The sequence below is a fragment of the Rhipicephalus sanguineus genome, chromosome 4 (genome assembly GCF_013339695.2).
Source record: "Rhipicephalus sanguineus isolate Rsan-2018 chromosome 4, BIME_Rsan_1.4, whole genome shotgun sequence".
In the NCBI taxonomy this organism is placed as follows: domain Eukaryota; kingdom Metazoa; phylum Arthropoda; class Arachnida; order Ixodida; family Ixodidae; genus Rhipicephalus; species Rhipicephalus sanguineus.
In genome coordinates this window covers 154,993,996-155,012,636 of record NC_051179.1, presented here as the reverse complement: position 1 = coordinate 155,012,636, position 18,641 = coordinate 154,993,996, and the positions used below count along the sequence as shown (strand labels likewise).

General features: G+C 47.2%; 1 protein-coding gene across 7 annotated transcripts in view; it reads left to right on the top strand.

Moving 5' to 3' along the window:
• The window catches only part of LOC119390835 (nascent polypeptide-associated complex subunit alpha, muscle-specific form-like), a 45,265-nt gene that overhangs the window by 7,125 nt on the left and 19,499 nt on the right, over positions 1–18,641 (top strand). For 6 of the 7 annotated variants that reach the window (XM_049414937.1, XM_049414940.1, XM_049414938.1 and 3 more), the window contains exons 3-4: positions 281–382; positions 10,984–11,110. Coding sequence is in view for 2 of the 7 variants with exons in the window: in XM_037658542.2 (XP_037514470.2) it covers positions 281–382; positions 10,984–11,110 (229 nt within the window). In the remaining 5 variants the exon portion in view is untranslated. Of the gene's footprint in view, positions 1–280; positions 383–10,983; positions 11,156–18,641 lie in introns of those variants that run through there. The other variant, XM_037658544.1, reaches the window with a different exon arrangement.

Below are 18,641 nucleotides of genomic sequence, written 5' to 3'. Positions count from 1 at the left end.
AAAGCATATGTTTGGCTGCAATTGTGACGAGATGCAGTTTTTCCCAAACTTTGGCGCACCTTAAACTCGCCCATGTATCCATACACTGTAATGATTATATGCTCTGGAAATCATCGTTGTGTTCAGGTTAACGCACAACTTGTTTCCTCACTTCAGGGGTGTCACCATGGATAAGCGCTGTGTAATTAACACAACATCCTCAACAAAATTACACGTAATAATTACTTACTTTATTTAAAGTTTAGCAGTGAAACTACAGCTATTTCATTTCATTTTTCAGTCGTCAAGACTGACTCCTTGTCACTACATATGCGCGATAACTACTACGAGCGCAGGAATTTACACGCTGGTGCGGCCTGAACCCGATGGAACTGATTGTTGGGTACGTCCAGCATTTATTCATTCCACATTAAAGATATTATAGAAACATTTATGAAGTATATTCTTGCAGGTTCTATATTACATATTTATGGTAACCAATAGGGAAGAATTATTCTTAATTATTCGCTAAGCTATAGTTTATGAAAGAAAACATTTTAACAATAACGTTTCGCAATAACAGTACTATTACTCACGGGTTTTCGTGTAAAGATTTCCCCTTTTACTTTTTCTGTGTGACAACGTTTCGCCCTTCAACAATGCGCCCTTGCACTACAACTTGCTATATTTCTAGTTAGCTAACACGGCATACGATGGCAGAGTGACTGCTGCGGCAAAAGCATTGGAACGACGTTCGAATAACGGAACAAAAAGAATTTTTATTATCCCGAAAAATCTGCACCGATTTCCTAGTAACTTTGAGCTACAAGTGCATGAAGGACAATTTTAACAGCGATGCTCTTTAAGCTTGGCAAAATTTCTGGTGTGGTTCGAACAAATCTGGGCGGGTGGTATGCACCACATAAAGCTGGTGGCCAATTAGCTGCTAGCATAGCATAGCAGTGCATAGTATAGTATTGCAAGGGGGTAAGGAACGGAAGTGAGGTTGGGGAGGAGTGATGTGAGAGAGAGATAATGAAATGAGAGAAAGGCACGGATGTCAACCAGAATTCTAGCATCCGGCATGCTACCCTACACTAATGAAAGGTGGAAAGGGAAAGAAAAGTGGAAAGGGGTGAACATTAAGGTAAGGAGAATGGGAGAGGGTAAAGCACTGCATAGCCTAGAGTAGTGTAGCATAGCAAGGGGTCAGCAAGGAAAGCGAGGGTGAGGCGAAGTGATGTGAGGATGAGGAGGAGAGAAACGAGGGGAAGGCCACCAGTTCCGCCGTTTTCTCAGTCTCCGCGCTGCTACTGCGTAGCAGCCCCATTTTTTTGTTTTAATGAGCCTCACCACGCCTTTAAGGCTTTGGCACAACTTATCAAATGTGAAGTTTTTCTTAGCCAACCAAATGCGCTTCTTACTGTTTTAAATGTGAAGCGTTTCTTAGCGGACCCAAAGCACTTTGAGCGTTTCTATTTATATATATATATATATATATATATATATATATATATATATATATATATATATATATATATATATATATATATATATATATATATATATATATATATATATATATATATATATATATATATATATATATATATATCTTGGTGCTCTCGTGATCACCTCCTTACCTTTGTGTAGACCAAAATTGGCATGGGAGGGTAGGAGGGTTTTACGAACATGACAGTCGGGTCATGACATGAATGTCGTGAAAATCCTGCCGCTTACGTCGTGAAACCCTTTCCTTCAGACACGTGTGACACATTCCCGTATACGCCGGGCAGTGGTAAACGGGTATGTGCCACAGGTGATTGACCGTTTAAATCGATCGATGAACTGCGAGACAAGGCATTGATAATTTAAATGCGAGAGCGTTAAGAAAAACCCACCACGACAGCGTTGACACGGTTAAAGGAAAAAAAAATTCGGCAGATCCCACGCACAGTGGGAATCGATGTAATGCGAAGCAGCCAGCAAAGAGCTGCATACACCGCCTTGTTTGTCTTTGAGCCAAGTGAAATCATTCGTGCCATGGCATCTAGTCCACCATATATCGCATGTTCTCCATGCACGCATGCATGCATAATGTAGTGTACATCATGCCAATGAAACGCATATTCTGGTATATAAATGCATGACCTGTCGTTTATGTTCATCACGCACTCGTGTCATGCCATACCAATTTTGGCATATATCACGTTAACAAAACGGCCGGAAGCGCACCATGACAGTGGCATGTAAATCATACCGTACATGACATGCATAACATGATTCGCATGTTAAGACCTCTCATTTATGTTCTTCATACAGTCGCATCGCGCAATACCAATTTTGGTGTATATCAAAGGAGCAAAATGGCCGCGAGTGCACCATGAGTAGAGCATGTCAATCATGCCGTACATGACATGAATATTATGGTTTTCATGTTGCCACCTGTCACTAATGTTCATCATACAGTCTCATCGCGCATACCAGTTTTGGTGTATATCAAGCTATCGAAACGGCCGCGAATGCGCCATGAGCGTGGCATGTAAGTCATGACATACATGGCATGCATGTCATAGTTTTCATGTTATCACCTGTTATTCATGTTCTTCATACAGTCACATCGCGCAATACCAATTTTGGTGCATATCAATCTAGCGAAACGGCCACGAGTGCACCATGAGCATGGCATGTAAATCATGTCGTACATTTCATGCATGTCATGATTATCATGTTACCACCTTTTCATTTACGTTCGTCACACAGTTGCGTCGCGCAACACCAATTTTGGTGTATACCAAGCTAGCGAAGCGGCCGCGAATGCATCATGAGCGTGGCAATTAAGTCATGACATACATGACATGCATGTCATGGTTTCAATCTTACAAAATGTCATTCATGTTCTTCATACAGTCACGTCGCGCAATACCAATTTTTGTGTATATCAATCTGCTGAAACTGCCGCTAGCGTATCACGAGCGTGGCATGTAAATCAGGTCATACATGACTTGCGTGTCATGATTTTCATGCTACCACGTCTCACTTACGTTCGTCATACTGTAGTGTCACGTAACACCAATTTTGGTGTATATCACGCAAGCAAAACGGACGCAAATGCACCATGAGCGTGGCATGTAAATCATGACATACATGTCATGGATGTCATGGTTTTCATGCTACCACCTGTTATTCATGTTCTTCAAAAAGTCACATCGCACAGTATCAATTTTGGTGTATATCAATCTAGCGAAACGGCCGCGAGTGCGCCATGAGCGTGGCATGTAAATCATGTCATACATGACATGCATATCATGATTTTCGTGTTACCACCTGTCAGTTATGTTCGTCATACAGAAATGTCTCGTCGTACCAGTTTTTGTATGTATCCCTGCATTTAAACGGCCGCGAGCGCCCCGAGACCATGTCATGTAAATCATGCTGCACATGACATGCGCGTCATGATTTGCATGTTAGGACCTGTCATTATGTTCGTCAGGAACTCTTGGCACGCCGTACCAATTTTAGTATATATGAAATTAACGGAACGGCCGCAAGAGCCCAAAGGCCGTGGAATTGTAAATCATGCTGTTCATGACATGCGTGTCATGATTTTCATGATATGACCTGTCATTTATATTCGTGATAAGGTCATGTTATGACACACCAATTTTGGTACACATCCAATTAACGGAACGGCCAGGGAGCCCAAAGGCCGTGGAATGTAAATCATGCTGTTCATGACATGCGTGTCATGATTTTCATGATATGACCTGTCATTTATGTTCGTAATAAGGCCATGTTATGACACACCAATTTTGGTATACATCCGATTAACGAAACGGGCAGGAGAGCACAAAGTCGTAGATAGATAGATAGATAGATAGATAGATAGATAGATAGATAGATAGATAGATAGATAGATAGATAGATAGATAGATAGATAGATAGATAGATAGATAGATAGATAGATAGATAGATAGATACGCTCAAAGTCGCAGAAGTTCGCTAAGAAATGCTTCGCATTTAAAAATCCCGCCATCTCCCCGTAAAGGGAACCCTGAGTAGTATGCGAAGCAGCCATGAGTCGACTTAGATTTCTGTAAATGTCTTATATGCGTCATCACTGTTCATGGTCCTTCTATTGGAGGTTCCCCTGATGTTGTTAATCGTCATATAGGACTTTAATCTCAGGGGAACGTTTTCCCTTGTGTATAACGGCCTTATGGTCCGTAACGTATAACGTTAATGCCTCTTGCTGCAAAGGTTGCAGCTTCAAGTTTGAGAATGCGATGTCAACACGCCCGTTTCGCTTCGGCTTAGCGAGCCCGCCGCTACGGATCGGCTGGGGCACTAGCTATGTCAACGCGACGTCGGGGAGACAGGCCTCGTTCATAAGCTGCTTCGCATCTAAGGGTACCTTGCATGAGTTATGGCGTAGTGGGTACTTTGCGTGAATTACGATGATTTATGGCGTAGTGGGTACCTTGCATGATTTACAGCGTAGTGGGTACCTTGCATGAATGACGATGATTTATGGCGAAGGGGGTACCTTGCATGGTTTATACTAGAGCACGCGCCGCAGTGGAGCGAGCGCTCTATCGCACGTTCATATGTCAGGCAAACATTCCTTTCTGCACACCATGCGCGGGATCACCGCTCGTGCGAAAACTTCGTTCTCTTTCTTCCATACATCTAGTGGCACGCGGGGCACTGATCACGCCGGGAGGACAGGTCTCGTTCATAAGCTGCTTCGCATCTACAAAATTAAAAGTATGATCCCAGCAGGAATCAGGCCCACCCATTCTGCGTTGCACTCAGGTATTTATACAGAGGCACGCCAGGTCTAGAAACTGCTTTGGAAAAAAATTACACCATTTCCCGCTAAAGGGGACCAGGAGCCGGAGCACTTGCCCGATCGCGTTCCGTTGGCGTTCGTTGTGCGTGCTACCGACCTCGCGTCGTGGAATGCGAAGAGGAACGCTACGCGCGCCTTGTATTCCCTCTAGCCTGGCTGTTAATTCTCACAGGGCGAGCGGGGAATGCGGTCGACAGGCGTGCGAGAGGGGGGCAGCGTACGAGAGGAGGGAGAGGGGGGAGGGGACGCGCATGCGCTGGTGCTCATCGCGGCGTTGCGCAGGAGAAAATTTCTGCATGTCTAGCCCGTGTTTCAGAGGAAGAGTGGGAAGGGTAAGGGGAGAGGGAAAGTAGAGAGGGGGAGGGGGAGGGGAAGTGGAGAGGGGGAGGTGAGTGGAGAGGGTATACGCATGCGCTTTAAGGGTGGTCACGCCGCACACCACCACCGGATTGAACTCCGCCATAAGATACTTCGCATCTAAAAGACGCTGTACAGGCGTGATATCAGTGCAACGTCTATTGTGGTTGTAGTGGTGGCTGTACAATTCCATAAAAAAGCAATAAACACTACATATGTACTACTATGATACAGGCGTCATGTCGGGTTAACGTCACTTGTGGTTCCATTGTTGGGTCCGCTTTCATAGCTGTCTAATAAACATTACATATGTATTCTTAAGATTCAGCAAGCTATATTCGAGCGTTGCTCGACACAGGAGAAATACGCTAAAGAAATCAACGTGTGATATTCACATCACCGCACCACAGCGAGCACTTCGTTTAGACAACGTAAGCGTCTGTGCTATAATGTAAGTGATGGCACTACGTCAGACCGTAAGTTACCATTTAAACTTCAGTGTTGTCGGAATCCCTGGTAAGCCCATGATGTGCACACAACTCCTCCATTTGCAAAAACACGTCGATCCACCTCGTAAAGCTTGGATCAAAGCCAAAAATGCAGCATAGAACGGCCTGCTTCGCATGAAGCCGATTCCCACAAGGCTTGGGATCTGCCGAATTTTTATCTATCTATCTATCTATCTATCTATCTATCTATCTATCTATCTATCTATCTATCTATCTATCTATCTATCTATCTATCTATCTATCTATCTATCTATCTATGTAGCTACCTTTGTCTGGGCTCTCTGGTGGTCGTCTTCTTAACTTAGTGTATACCGAAATTGGCATGGGCGGACAACAGTATATGGCGAACATGATTTACAGGTTTTGACATACATAGCGTCACTTCCCTTTCGCGTACGTCATGAAACCCTTTCCGCCAGTCACTCAACGCATATACCGCATACCACGGCCCGTGGTATGCTAATGCGATATCGTTAAGGAGTAATTGATGCACAGTGTCCGGTGCCGGCGTCGTCGGCGTTGTCAATGAGGCAAAAGTCTTGATGGGAGCAGAGAAGGAAAAACTATGGCAGCTTCGCTCTAGCGGTACCAAGCCTGAAGGAAGAGAGGAGCCCGGAGGACCACCTTGTTTCTCTTTTTTTTTTCTTTGTTTCTTGTTCCATTTCTTTCTCTTTCTCCGTGTTTCTTGTGTCTCTTTTGTTGTGTCTCTTTCTTTCCATTTCTTTTTCTCACTCTCTTTCTTTATGTTTCTCGCGCTTTCTGTGTTCCTTTCTCTTGGCTCCTTTTTTTTCCTCTCTCTCTGTCTATTTATCGCTTCCTCTTGCTTTCTACCTCTTTTTCTATCTGTTTCTTTCTCTCTGTTTCTTTGTTTCTCTCTCTTTCTTTGTCTATGCATTGGACCATATGAGCTATCCTTTACGCGCCATCGTAGTCGACGTCCGTGACAAACCCACGGTATGTGCCCTGCTGCTAAATTGACCCGAATACGTCGATCCATCTCGTAGCGCTTAGCTCAGTGCGTAAGATCCAGTATTCGCTGCTACTGGCTGACTGCTCCGCATGAAATCGATTCCCGCAATGCGTGGCATCTGCCGGAATTTTAGGTGTCCATGTACTCCGAGTTTGGTTATAATCCAGCGTCGTTCTTCATTACGTATGTGCTTCGTTTGTGCTTCGCCTTTGAATCTGCACATGTTTTTGCTGCTCTGTCTTTTTTTTTTGTCTTTTCGCTCTACTGGGCCTCGCACACTTCTGAAGCTACCATCGTAGCCTTTAGCTCGAGGGCCATTTCCTGCGTTTTGCTGGAATAACGATTCTTCTAGGCTCCCGATTAGTTCAGATGGCAAAGCGAACGCTCCAGAATGACGTTGACCCTGGATCAAGTCAAATTTTTCGAAAACTAGGAAGCTTTCTTCATGCGCCAATTCCACAGGAATTGCCCTTTACCGCTGCGCTGCAGTCAGGTGGATCCCTTTTCTTCCTTTTAATGAAGCTTGCTCCACTTGCCGGCTTTCGCGGAATTTGTACTTGTCATCTAAGCTATTCCTGTGCTTTCTCTGGAGCGGTTTGTCCATCGGTACACACTAGATGTGAAGATTAGCTTAGTCACTAGATACAGTGCCTTTCGGGTACATTGCACCAAGAATTAAAAAAAAAACAAGTAAACTGCTTAACCAACGACATATGGTTTACATTCGCCTGTTTATCTTTAAAGTATTTTTATATTCCGCCTAATTTGTAATTCAACTGTGATAACTAATAGTATTTATACAATTAAAATATTTATTTTGGGGCCAACCGCGTTTCCTCACGTTGCAGAGGGGATTCAGAAATGACCGATCCATTTTCCACGACAAAACAAATGCGGAGTGGTGATCTTCGCTGGGCGTTTAAAGAGAGCTCGCTAAATAATATATAAAACGTCATGACTGCGCTCATATTGGAGCGTTCTCAACATTGCTACGAGCGAAAATGCCCTATATGCGGCATTCGGTTATCAATGACAGCGTTCCGCCTATTCCGCGTGCAGCCACGTTAGGTGCTGACGATCTGAAAAGCCCCACTATGATGCGCGTGCATGGTAGCCTGCTTTCAATGAGGTGACGGAGGTACTGTTATCTTTCTCAGAACAACTTAAAGGGCCCCGCCACGGTGGTCTAGTGGTTAGGGCGCTCGACTGCTGACCCGCAGGTCGCGGGATCGAATCCCGGCCGCGGCGGCTGCATTTCCGATGGAGGCGAAAATGTTTGAGGCCCGTGTACTTAGATTTAGGTGCACGTTAAAGAACCCCAGGTGGTCAAAATTTCCGGAGCCCTTCACTACGGCGTCTCTCGTAATCATATGGTGGTTTTGGGACGTTAAACCCCAGATATTATTAGAACAACTTAAAGGGACCGACAACTGATTTTTCTCGACCCATTTCTTTACGGAGCCACACAAAGCTCACCCTTCGCAGTGTTTGTAGCTGCAGTAGTTAATCCCAAAAGCACGTAGTTATTTTCCAAGCAGTATTTTCAGATCTGAAAAGCTCTAAACACGGACGTAGACGTCCGTGTTTAGGTAAGGTATACCTTACCTCCAGCAACGCTGAGAACTGATAGCGATGTCGCCAGCCCTTCTCGCGATTTGTGAAAGCTATCGTTCTGCTTTCGCAGGAGTTCCTATAACTACGCTTAACGACCTTTTTTTAAGGCTTTTAAACTATTTTTGAAAGCACCAAGCTGTTACAATGAATGATGTGGTATTATACACCTTCCCTGTAGTTATACCGCTTTGTATGCGCATGCGTCAGGGCTGCCTGCGTCTGTGTCATGGGTGGCTTGTACCGGCGTCGTTACTTTCTCAATGCACGAGCCAAGCCAAGTCATCAAAAACGTCACTACGCATATGCGCGGCCGCTCCGTGTAGCAGCGCGCGTCATTTCTTAGACGAAGTGTAGGTAGCAAAACTATGTCGCTCCAAAATCCTAGAGACCTGGTAACTTCGTGCACGGTTGCATGAGCACGCTGAAAAGATTCTCAAACGCGCTGACGAGCATGCGATCATTATGTCACGCGAAGGCAGCGCCACTTTATTGCATACTACTAACGCAGGCATATATGTACATTTTTATGGAGTAACAACTTTTTATATGAAGAAACGAACAATAGTTCAATACTAACAAAAAAATCGGTGAACGCGCGCAGCAATCAACGGCAACGTAGCCGGGTACATCGGATCGTTCATATTCTTGACGCCAGAGGCGCCGCAGGTGATTTTCATGGGACATTCAATTAAGAAATAAAAACATCAATCCACCTCTCAAGGAAATAAACAGAGTTGGTTTGAGTCAATGCAACGGACAATCTTTACATCAGTGGATCATCTCATTTCATGTTCTAGGAAGTTGTCGGTCCCTTTAAGGAATCTCGTTATCAAGTACAAGCGCTGCATGGCCTGTCCAATAATAGGAATGTTATTTGCACGCGGCAGTGCTTTCTGAGTAGCTGCTGACAGAAGTCGGCCCAAAAAGCTTATAGTAATGGCCCGGTTGTCTGTCGCAGATGCTATTAAGTTCCTCGCGCAATTACATGGCGTGGCCAGTAGAATGGCTTGGTTAGACTTCTTATTTAATACTATGGCTACCAAAGCCAGCGCCAGAGACCGAGAGGGACAAGGACAGAACAGAGTGGGTCAGAGAACAAGTGCGTGTTAAGAACATTTCAATAAAAAGGAACAAACAAATTAATCAAAAATCAGAAGGAATGGGCATGGGCAGAACATGTATCGAGAAGGCAAGGTAACCGCTGGTCATTAAAGGGACCGATAACTGGCCACAACGGCTGATTAGATCCTGGCGGAAATGAAGAGACCGTACATTATAGTGACAGATTCAAGCGCCCTTTTCACGGTCTGAGTAGTATTTATATTTTTAAATCGCGTTTAACAGTCACCAAAAAAAGAAGGTATGTCGCGCACCCTAGCTGCAGAGTTTTGAAGCTGGATTATGGAGTCGTTCCTTTTGCTGTACGTAGTCTGATGCTTTCATGCACACCATAAGTTGTGCTCAACTTACGTATGTATAATATTATCCATCCACGCTCCATTCTGTGCTGCTTACGATGTAAAAGGGGTTGCACGCTGAGAGGCAGCTAGTGGTCAATGTCAAGCTGCGGCGCATGCGCGCGGTGTGCACCCATGCGCAGCAAACCGCCACGCACAAATATGAACCCCTCTCGCGCTCACCTACCATTGTTTGCAGCATATGTTGTGTGTATACGGCTTTATAGTCGCCAAAGATGGAAAATGTTTGAGTTATAGCTGTTTCACGGCGTTTTCTGCGATACCATTATGTGATTAGGCACTCTGACGGTCTGACCAGTAAGCTTCCCGTTGCGCTAAAGAAAATAGGTGCCTTAAAAATTTGTTGCCGGTGCCTTTAAGCGTAACATACTGGATTCCAAGAGAACGCAAGCGCGCCCGGGTGTGGCCAAATGTTAGGGCAGCACAAGAGAGCAAGAAGTATGCGGGGATAACATAGCAGCAGCAAGCATAAAAACGGCTTATTTGGAAAAACGTGGGAGAGACCCTTTGCCCTGCTGTAGGCGTAGTCCAACTGATCATGATGATGATGATGATGATGGTGATGATGCTGGCGATGATGATATTGTTGGTTTTTGAGCCATGCACATTAAATCTACTGCAACATATATACCGATTTTTTATGACTTCCATATACGGGTTCTCAAGGAAGCTTGCAAGCATTGTCTCTTTATATACTGTAGAGTCTCGATGATACTTTCCTGTTTCGTGCGATTTACAGGTACCAACCTTCGCAATACGGATATCAAGCCAAGCCGTGCAATGTTTAAGTTAATTGGGATTCGTAGTGAATGGTAGATTTCCCCGGATACCAAGTATTTTCCAGCGATTTTGTTTCTTTCTTTTTCAACTAATCATCGATATGCTACTGTACACGAAGTGATTTTCTTGTGCGTGTGAAATACACAAATATACAATTGCCACATAAAAGAAATGCGTGTAGAAACATTTGCTAGCTTTACAACGGGACACTTCTCACAATTCTGTGCGTCTTTTTCTGTGCGTAGCGCAGAAATACTCAAGATATGCCATTGAATTCGAAGGAAAAAATTCATTTTTCCATACGATTCTCGACTGTTTGATACATTTTAGGCCAATACGAAGAATGAAAGCTTTGAAATCATATGAAAAGAACTTTTGCGGTTTATTTATTGTTGCTTAGACAGCGTAAAATTTCACGCCATAATGCCAATGTTAATTTTGCAGGCGCCAAATCGAGGAATCTGTCTTAATGGAAAATGTCGCATCGACGAACCTTCTGCCAGTCGCAACTTCCTGCAGCAACACCGATTGCGAGATTCTCTTCGACCTCGTCGCTTCAAACGGAGTTTGGGTTAGGAAAAAAAACAGTTTTCTCTTTTAAAACTCTACAACCATACGCTTTTTTTAAGTTAAATGTGTTTAAGGAGAGGTTGGTGCCTAACATGGCTCCGGCTACTCCTCTTCCCTTACTTATTAATTATCGTCACGAACTTATAAATAATAGTAGACTCACTCTCTGCAATGATGCTGTACAGAATCGTCAGTGGGCTGATCTGAAATATTATGAGGCAAGAGGGCCTCGGCAAATGTTCCTATCATGCACATGCTTAGCATGTGAGGTGAAATATCTTGGTAAAGACCCGTGGTCACCGAACATGCATCGTATACACGCGTTGTTTTCTATCGCTGCCGCTCGGAAGGTCTAACGATCATCCGAAGCGTAGCGCAATCTAGCATTCCGGGTGGTGATGTAGCCTCGAATATAACGCAGCTGTCACCATCTGGGTCAACAAACTCGTCAGGCTAATTTCGCCTATATTCATCTTTGTTTAAAAATTGGGGGACGATAATGCTTCCAATTTGAGTGCAACGACATAGCGTTTCGGGGCCCGCTTGCATCGCACTTCTCACTCGATTGCAATGCTTCGCGTCTCATTGGACACCGCAACGCTGCAATGAAGAAGAGCAACGTCTCTCCGCATGACATCTGCCGTTCTATTCCGTCCATTGGCGCCTACTGCAATTAGAGTTGTGATGTGCCCACCACGGCATAATTCACCATTTTGCAAAGTAGCGCATAACGTACTCCGAGTTTGTAAGGAACTACGAGCACCTGCGTAGCTTGACACTTTTTCAATGTTGCGGCTGATCTTGATGATGGTGACGATTATCGTAAGAATTATGGCTGAGCATTTGTAATGAGTGGACAGCTTCAGAGCACTCACTCGTTCTGAAATTGACATGGTGTGACGCTTGCTGCGATTCTCCGCTTCTACCACGCAATGATACGTCGGTTAACGTGTCTCCTCGAATGACATGACGACTGTCTTGCCAAAGCAGTTTCAAGCACTGGCGTAATTCTGCGGTAGAACAGTTGACTGCCATGCAGAATGCGGAGGTTCGATTCCGGCTCTAACCCTGATATTTATTCTCTGCATCCATCAGTATTTATCGCTCACGGACAACACAGACTTTACGCTCAGAACCAACGTTTACAAAAGCACTGCATTTTCTGCGGCGTGGGCTCTTTGACATATCATGTTCAAAATTATTGCTGACTTTCGAGAACATGCAACCCATCTGCCGAACATCAGGCATGAAAATTTTCAGGTTCATATTAGTGTCAATATTATCGTGGCACGATCCGACGATGAAGTCACCTGAAATAACGATATGTTAAAATCCTTAAGGGTAATAGTCTCAGTGTGCGAGGCCCTTTTGTAGTGAGGTAGAAGTACAGCCGTACTGATGTACCTTTTTTGACATTGGTCTTGAAAGAGACAGACAACATAAAACGACTGTAACGTGGTACATTAGCCTGCACAAGCCAGCATTCGGCAATACTAATGCAGCTCGAGTATTCTACACCCAATCAACTTCAACTGCTTGAACCATAGTTCCCAGTATACCTTTTTTGTCAATAGCCTAATGATTACATGCAGTGGATCACTTGGAAAGGCGTACAATTACAGTGATCTTTACCGTGTCATGAAAGTATTGCAATTATTGAAGAACCATGAAAAATTACCTGCAACACTTTTCGATGCAATCATCGAATAACGTCGCTATCAGTGTTGCCTCATAAATCGACTGCCGCTAAAATTGTTCGCATCGTCAAAAAAAAAGGTCACAGTTTCGCCGCAACGGCGAACCAATGAATGCGATAGCAACAAATTGGAATGTTACGCGAAGAACGGAAAGCATCTCGAAATTTCCAGCGCGTCGCTCAAGCGCAAAGGACACACGAAAAGAACACACAAATAGCGAGCGCGAACTATCAAGTGTCAAAGTTGTCGCTTATTTCTGTTTGAACAGCTTGCTCGTTTCGTAAACGCGGCCGCTGCGGCGAGCGAAGTAACCTTTGTACGCTCTGTAACTTCAGCGAGGACATCGTGGTGAAGCGCAAGACATACAACCCCCCTGCTCCCTCCACGAGCCGCACGCAGGCGACCACGCCCCGTACGGCGAAGTGCACCGAGGCGCGTGAGCGCAACGCTACGTGCGGGGCGATAACCTTTAAAGCGCGCCCCTCGCGCACTTCGCGCTATCTCGCTGGTGAGTAAGAAAGCACGCTGAAGTAAATGGTGTATATAAATATCTTCCCCTTAGCACGCTGAAAGACGGTACTCTTCGTAGCATAGCCGTCTAACGCCGCGCGCCTGCGGAGCGAGAGGTCGGCCGTTCAATTCTGCGCGTCGGAAAGTATTTGTGAAATGTTTTTCTTTGTGGCTTTTGTATAATACACATATGCATATTGTCACGTGGTCGTGACGTCGACGAAGACAACAGTCAGCACGTCCGAGATGAAACTGTTTATTTGGCCGAACTTGTGGCCGAGAAACTGAGAACTAGAACTACAGCAATACATGCTGTACAATGATAGCGGCGAACAGGGCGTCCGTCGATCAACTGACAAGCGGTCAAGCGCGTCGGCTTTTATACAGGCGCTATGGAACTTTCCAGCAATATCGCTGGTGGCGGCGTTATCTCTCGACAAAGCTGGAACATTCGCGTGCGGCGCGCAATCTCAACAAAACGATCTACCAAAATCGTGAAGCTTCTGGAACACTGCTTCGCGGCCAGCGTCGAGCGTTGATAACCGTCCTTGCTGGTCAAACTCGAACACATCAAAATAAAAGAAGAAGTGGGCGTGGCATTGCCCCCCTCTGAAAAAGCATCGTCCCGATGCTTGCAACAGAACATGGAAAGGAATAAACAAGTGCATACACAAATAAATTACAAAAGGAAAAAGTAGAGTCCCGAGGTTCGCTAACGCGCAAAAAACGGCTTAAGGCGCACGACATGGACGACTTCAGGTCGTGCGCGGCGTCGCTGGGAGTTCGTAATGCCGTCCGGGACGACCTCGTAGTCAAGAGCGCCGTGACGTCGAAGCACCTTGTATGGGCCGAAGTATCGCCGAAGAAGTTTTTCACTGAGCCCACGTCGGCCTATCGGCGTCCAGACCCACACACGGTCACCGGGTTGGTACTCCATGTGGCGTCGTCGAAGATTATAGTGACGGCTGTCGACCCCCTGCTGGTTCTTGATGCGCAGGCGGGCGAGCTGTCGAGCTTCTTCGGCGCGTTGCAAATAGGCGGCAACGTCGAGATCGTCTTCGTCGGTGGCGGTTGGTAGCATTGCGTCGAGCGTCGTTGCCGGGCTCCTTCCGTAGACCAGCTTGTACGGCGTCATTTGCGTCGTTTTTTGCATGGCCGTGTTGTATGCGAAGGTCACATACGGAAGGATGGCATCCCACGTCTTGTCTTCGAAGTCGACATACATGGCCAGCATGTCGGCGATGGTCTTGTTTAGCCGCTCGGTGAGGCCATTGGTCTGTGGGTGGTACGCTGTGGTCCTGCGGTGGCTTGTCTGGCTGTATCTCAGTATTGCCTGAGTTAGGTCAGCAGTAAACGCCGTACCTCTGTCGGTGATGAGGACCTCTGGGGCGCCATGACGCAGGAGGATGTTCTCAACGAAGAACTTCGCTACCTCGGCGGCACTGCCTCTGGGTAGGGCCCTTGTCTCGGCGTAGCGGGTGAGGTAGTCGGTAGCTACGACGATCCATTTGTTTCCGGTATTGGACGTCGGGAACGGCCCCAGTAAGTCCATCCCGATTTGCTGGAACGGCCGTCGAGGTGGCTCGATAGGCTGCAGAAGTCCGGCTGGCCTAGTCGGCGGTGTCTTGCGTCGCTGACAGTCCCGGCAGGTCTTGATGTAGCGAGTTACGTCGGCGATAAGGCGCGGCCAGTAGTACTTTTCCTGTATTCTTGCGAGCGTGCGAGAAACACCCAGGTGTCCAGACGTCGGGTCGTCATGCAGAGCCTGGAGGACCTCTGGTCGCAATGTCGAGGGCACTACGAGAAGGGAATTGGCTCGAAGCGGCGAGAAGTTCTTCTTAAGGAGAACACCGTTGCGCAAGAAAAACGACGTCAGTCCTCGCGTGAATACCTTGGGAACAACGGTGGTCCTGCCCTGGAGGTATTCCACAAGGCCCCTGAGTTCTGGGTCCGCTCGCTGTCGTTCGGCGAAGTCTTCGGCACTTATGGTTCCCAAGAAGCAGTCATCCTCCATGTCGTCCTGCGGCGGTGGGTCGACGGGGGCGCGGGACAGGCAGTCAGCGTCGGAGAGTTTTCTTCCGGACTTGTAAACAACGGTTATGTCAAATTCTTGAAGTCGTAGGCCCCACCGTGCGAGGCGACCTGAAGGGTCCTTCAAGTTAGCTAGCCAACACAAGGCGTGGTGGTCGCTCACAACCTTCAAGGGCCGGCCGTAGAGGTAGGGGCGAAACTGCGATGTAGCCCAGATGATGGCCAGGCACTCCTTTTCTGTTGTGGAGCAGTTGATTTCTGCCTTTGATAGCCACCGGCTAGCATAACTGATGACCCTTTCGAATCCGTCGTTCTTTTGCGCAAGGACGGCGCCGAGTCCTACGCTGCTTGCGTCGGTGTGGATTTCCGTATCGGCGTATTCATCGAAATGCGCAAGTATGGGAGGCGTCTGCAGGCGTCGTTTCAATTCTTGAAATGCTTGAACTTGCGACGTTTCCCACCTGAATTCGACGTCGGCCTTCGTGAGTTGCGTCAGTGGCTCGGCGATCCGTGAAAATTCTTTGACGAAACGTCTGTAATAGGCGCACAAGCCGAGAAAACGGCGCACGGCCTTCTTGTCGGTGGGCGTCGGGAAGTCAGCGATGGCAGCTGTTTTCCGCGGGTTCGGGCGAACACCATCCTTGCTGATCACGTGACCCAAGAACAAGAGCTCCTCCTACGCGAAGCGGCACTTTTCAGGCTTCAAGGTGAGTCCGGAGGTTTTGATTGCTTGAAGTACAACTTCAAGGCGCCGAAGGTGTTCGTCGAAGTTCGAGGAAAACACAACGACGTCGTCCAAGTACACGAGGCACGTCTGCCACTTCAAACCGGCCAGTACTGTATCCATAACCCGTTGAAAGGTCGCAGGTGCCGAGCAAAGACCAAAGAGCATGACCTTGAACTCGAACAGGCCGTCTGGTGTTATAAAAGCAGTCTTTTCTCGGTCTCTCTCGTCGACTTCTATTTGCCAGTAACCGGTCTTGAGGTCAGTTATGTTTTTTCTTCTTGTTCGTTTTCTCCTTGATGTGGATTGAAGTCCCGTCAAGGAGATGATCGACGTCGATGAAGCAGGAGGCAGGTTGGAGGTAATAAAAACTTGAAGGTATATTGTAGGGAAATATTTACAGTCATATGTACATCTTGCCGAAGCACACTGATGATAACATAGACATCAACAGCATCTTACTCTTCTACTTAACTTTTCTTAAGTTAGAGCCTAGAACACTGTTACTACATACGAAGAACCGAGTCTCACTGTTCGACCACCAAGTGGTTACGGCCCAGACGAAAGTTGCATCGTACGGAGTCTTACTGATCGATCAGTTTAGTGATTACAGCCTAGACTGAAGGGAAACGAATTCCGTCCAGTCTTAAGTACCTTGCGGTAACAAAGAAAGGGGAGGTGGCCACTGGTGGTCCGCCTCGACATTCCCTTATCCAATCCGTTCATTCTCAGATTAAGCCACTCCCTACCGGGCTGTCCTTAATCTCGACAGCAGTGTCTTTACAGCGCAGACAGGCGTTTTGGCACTCTTTCCCATCATGGCTCTCCCTCTCCTTCCCACGCTCTCAGGGATTCTCACGGTCGAAATACATCTGTATTTTAGCCCTGGTGCATTCACGCCATTTTCCCATACACATCGAGTTGAACTCGCGGAGCCAGTCGTCAAACCGTTCCGGGAAAGAAAAGGCGTCTGCGTGACCCTGCCTCCCACGCATTCGACCTTGCATTGTTGCAAAAGCACATCTTGGTCCGTGTTGGGGTCACGCATACTGTCGCCTCGAGCGACTGCTTAGAGCGGGGGATGTCCTCCTCATTTTCCCACACATTCAGGCCGCCGACCTCTGAGAACGGTCGCCTGACCGCAACCCATGCTGGCCATCGGGGCAGACAAGCTTGCTCAAAGGAAGCCGTTTGCTTTCTCTTGATAATTGCCCAGCGAAAAGACCAGGCAGGGGGAGAGCCGAGAAAGAAGCTTTGTACGACGTACCGTGCCGCGCCGTCCTGTCTGCAGGATCGACTTATGAGCGGCAAACATAACAAGGTCCATCGACGAAAAGTACTTTGCGTTGTGTAATCGATCCAGGGTGTCGTCTATCCGGAGAAGGGGATACACGTCCTTCTTCGTGACTTTGTTCAGGCGACGATAATCGATGCAAAAATGTAGAGACCCATCCTTCTTCTTCACTAGCACCACCAGGGATGCCCACGGACTCTTCGACGGCTGGATGATGCCGTCGCGTAGCATTTCGTCGACCTGTTTCTTCACGGCCTCGCGTTCTCGCGTCGAAACTCTGTACGGGCTCTGACGGAGTGGTCTGGCGCTTTCCTCTGTTATGATGCGATGTTTTGCCACGGGAGTCTGCCTAATTCTTGACGACGACGAAAAGCAGTCCTTGTATTGCAAGAGCAGGGTTTTGAGCTGTTCTTGTTTGTGCTTCTGAAGGCTGGGATTGATGTCGAAAGCTGGTTGCGGCGCTTTATTCGTCGGAGTAGGCTCGGGAGAATCGGTGAGAAGCCGAAAGCATTGCTGTCTTCTAGGATTTCTTCGATGTAGGCGACCGTCGTGCCTTTGCTCACGTGCTTGTACTCATTGCTGAAATTCGTGAGCATAACGGTTGCTTTCCCTGCCCGCAGCTCTGCTACTCCTCTTGCGACGCAAATCTTGCGGTTAATCAAGTGGTGCTGGTCGCCTTCAACAACGCCTCCCAGGTCTGCTGATTTCTGAGTGCCGATGGAAATGATGACGCTGGAGCGAGGGGGAATGGTGACCTGGTCTTCCAGCACATTCAAGGCGTGCTTTCTTGGCGGAGTGTGCGGCGATAGTGCCTTTTCCGTGGACAGTGTTATTGACCTAGACCTGAGGTCGATGATTGCACCATGAAGGCCTAAGAAGTCCATACCAAGGATGATATCTCTCGAGCAACGCGGCAGGACCACGAAGTTCGCGGGATAAATCTGGCCGTTAATGGCGAGTCTCGCTGTGCAGATTCCCTCCGGCGTTTCGAGGTGACCTCCAGTTGTCCGGATTTCGGGGCCTTCCCAGGCTGTCCTAACTTTCTTCAGCTTCGTGGCGAACGGTCCACTGATGACAGAATAGTCGGCTCCGGTGGTCGACGAGGGCTGTGATACTGTGGCCGTCGATAAGAACGTCGAGGTCGCTAGTTCGTCGTCTTGCGTTGCAGTTAAGTCGTGGCGTCGGGTCACGGCTACGTCGGTTTGTTCCGCTGCTTCCACGTTGCGTCGTCAGGTCTTCTTCGGTCCGCGAGGTTTCGTCGTCAGGGGTTCGCGTC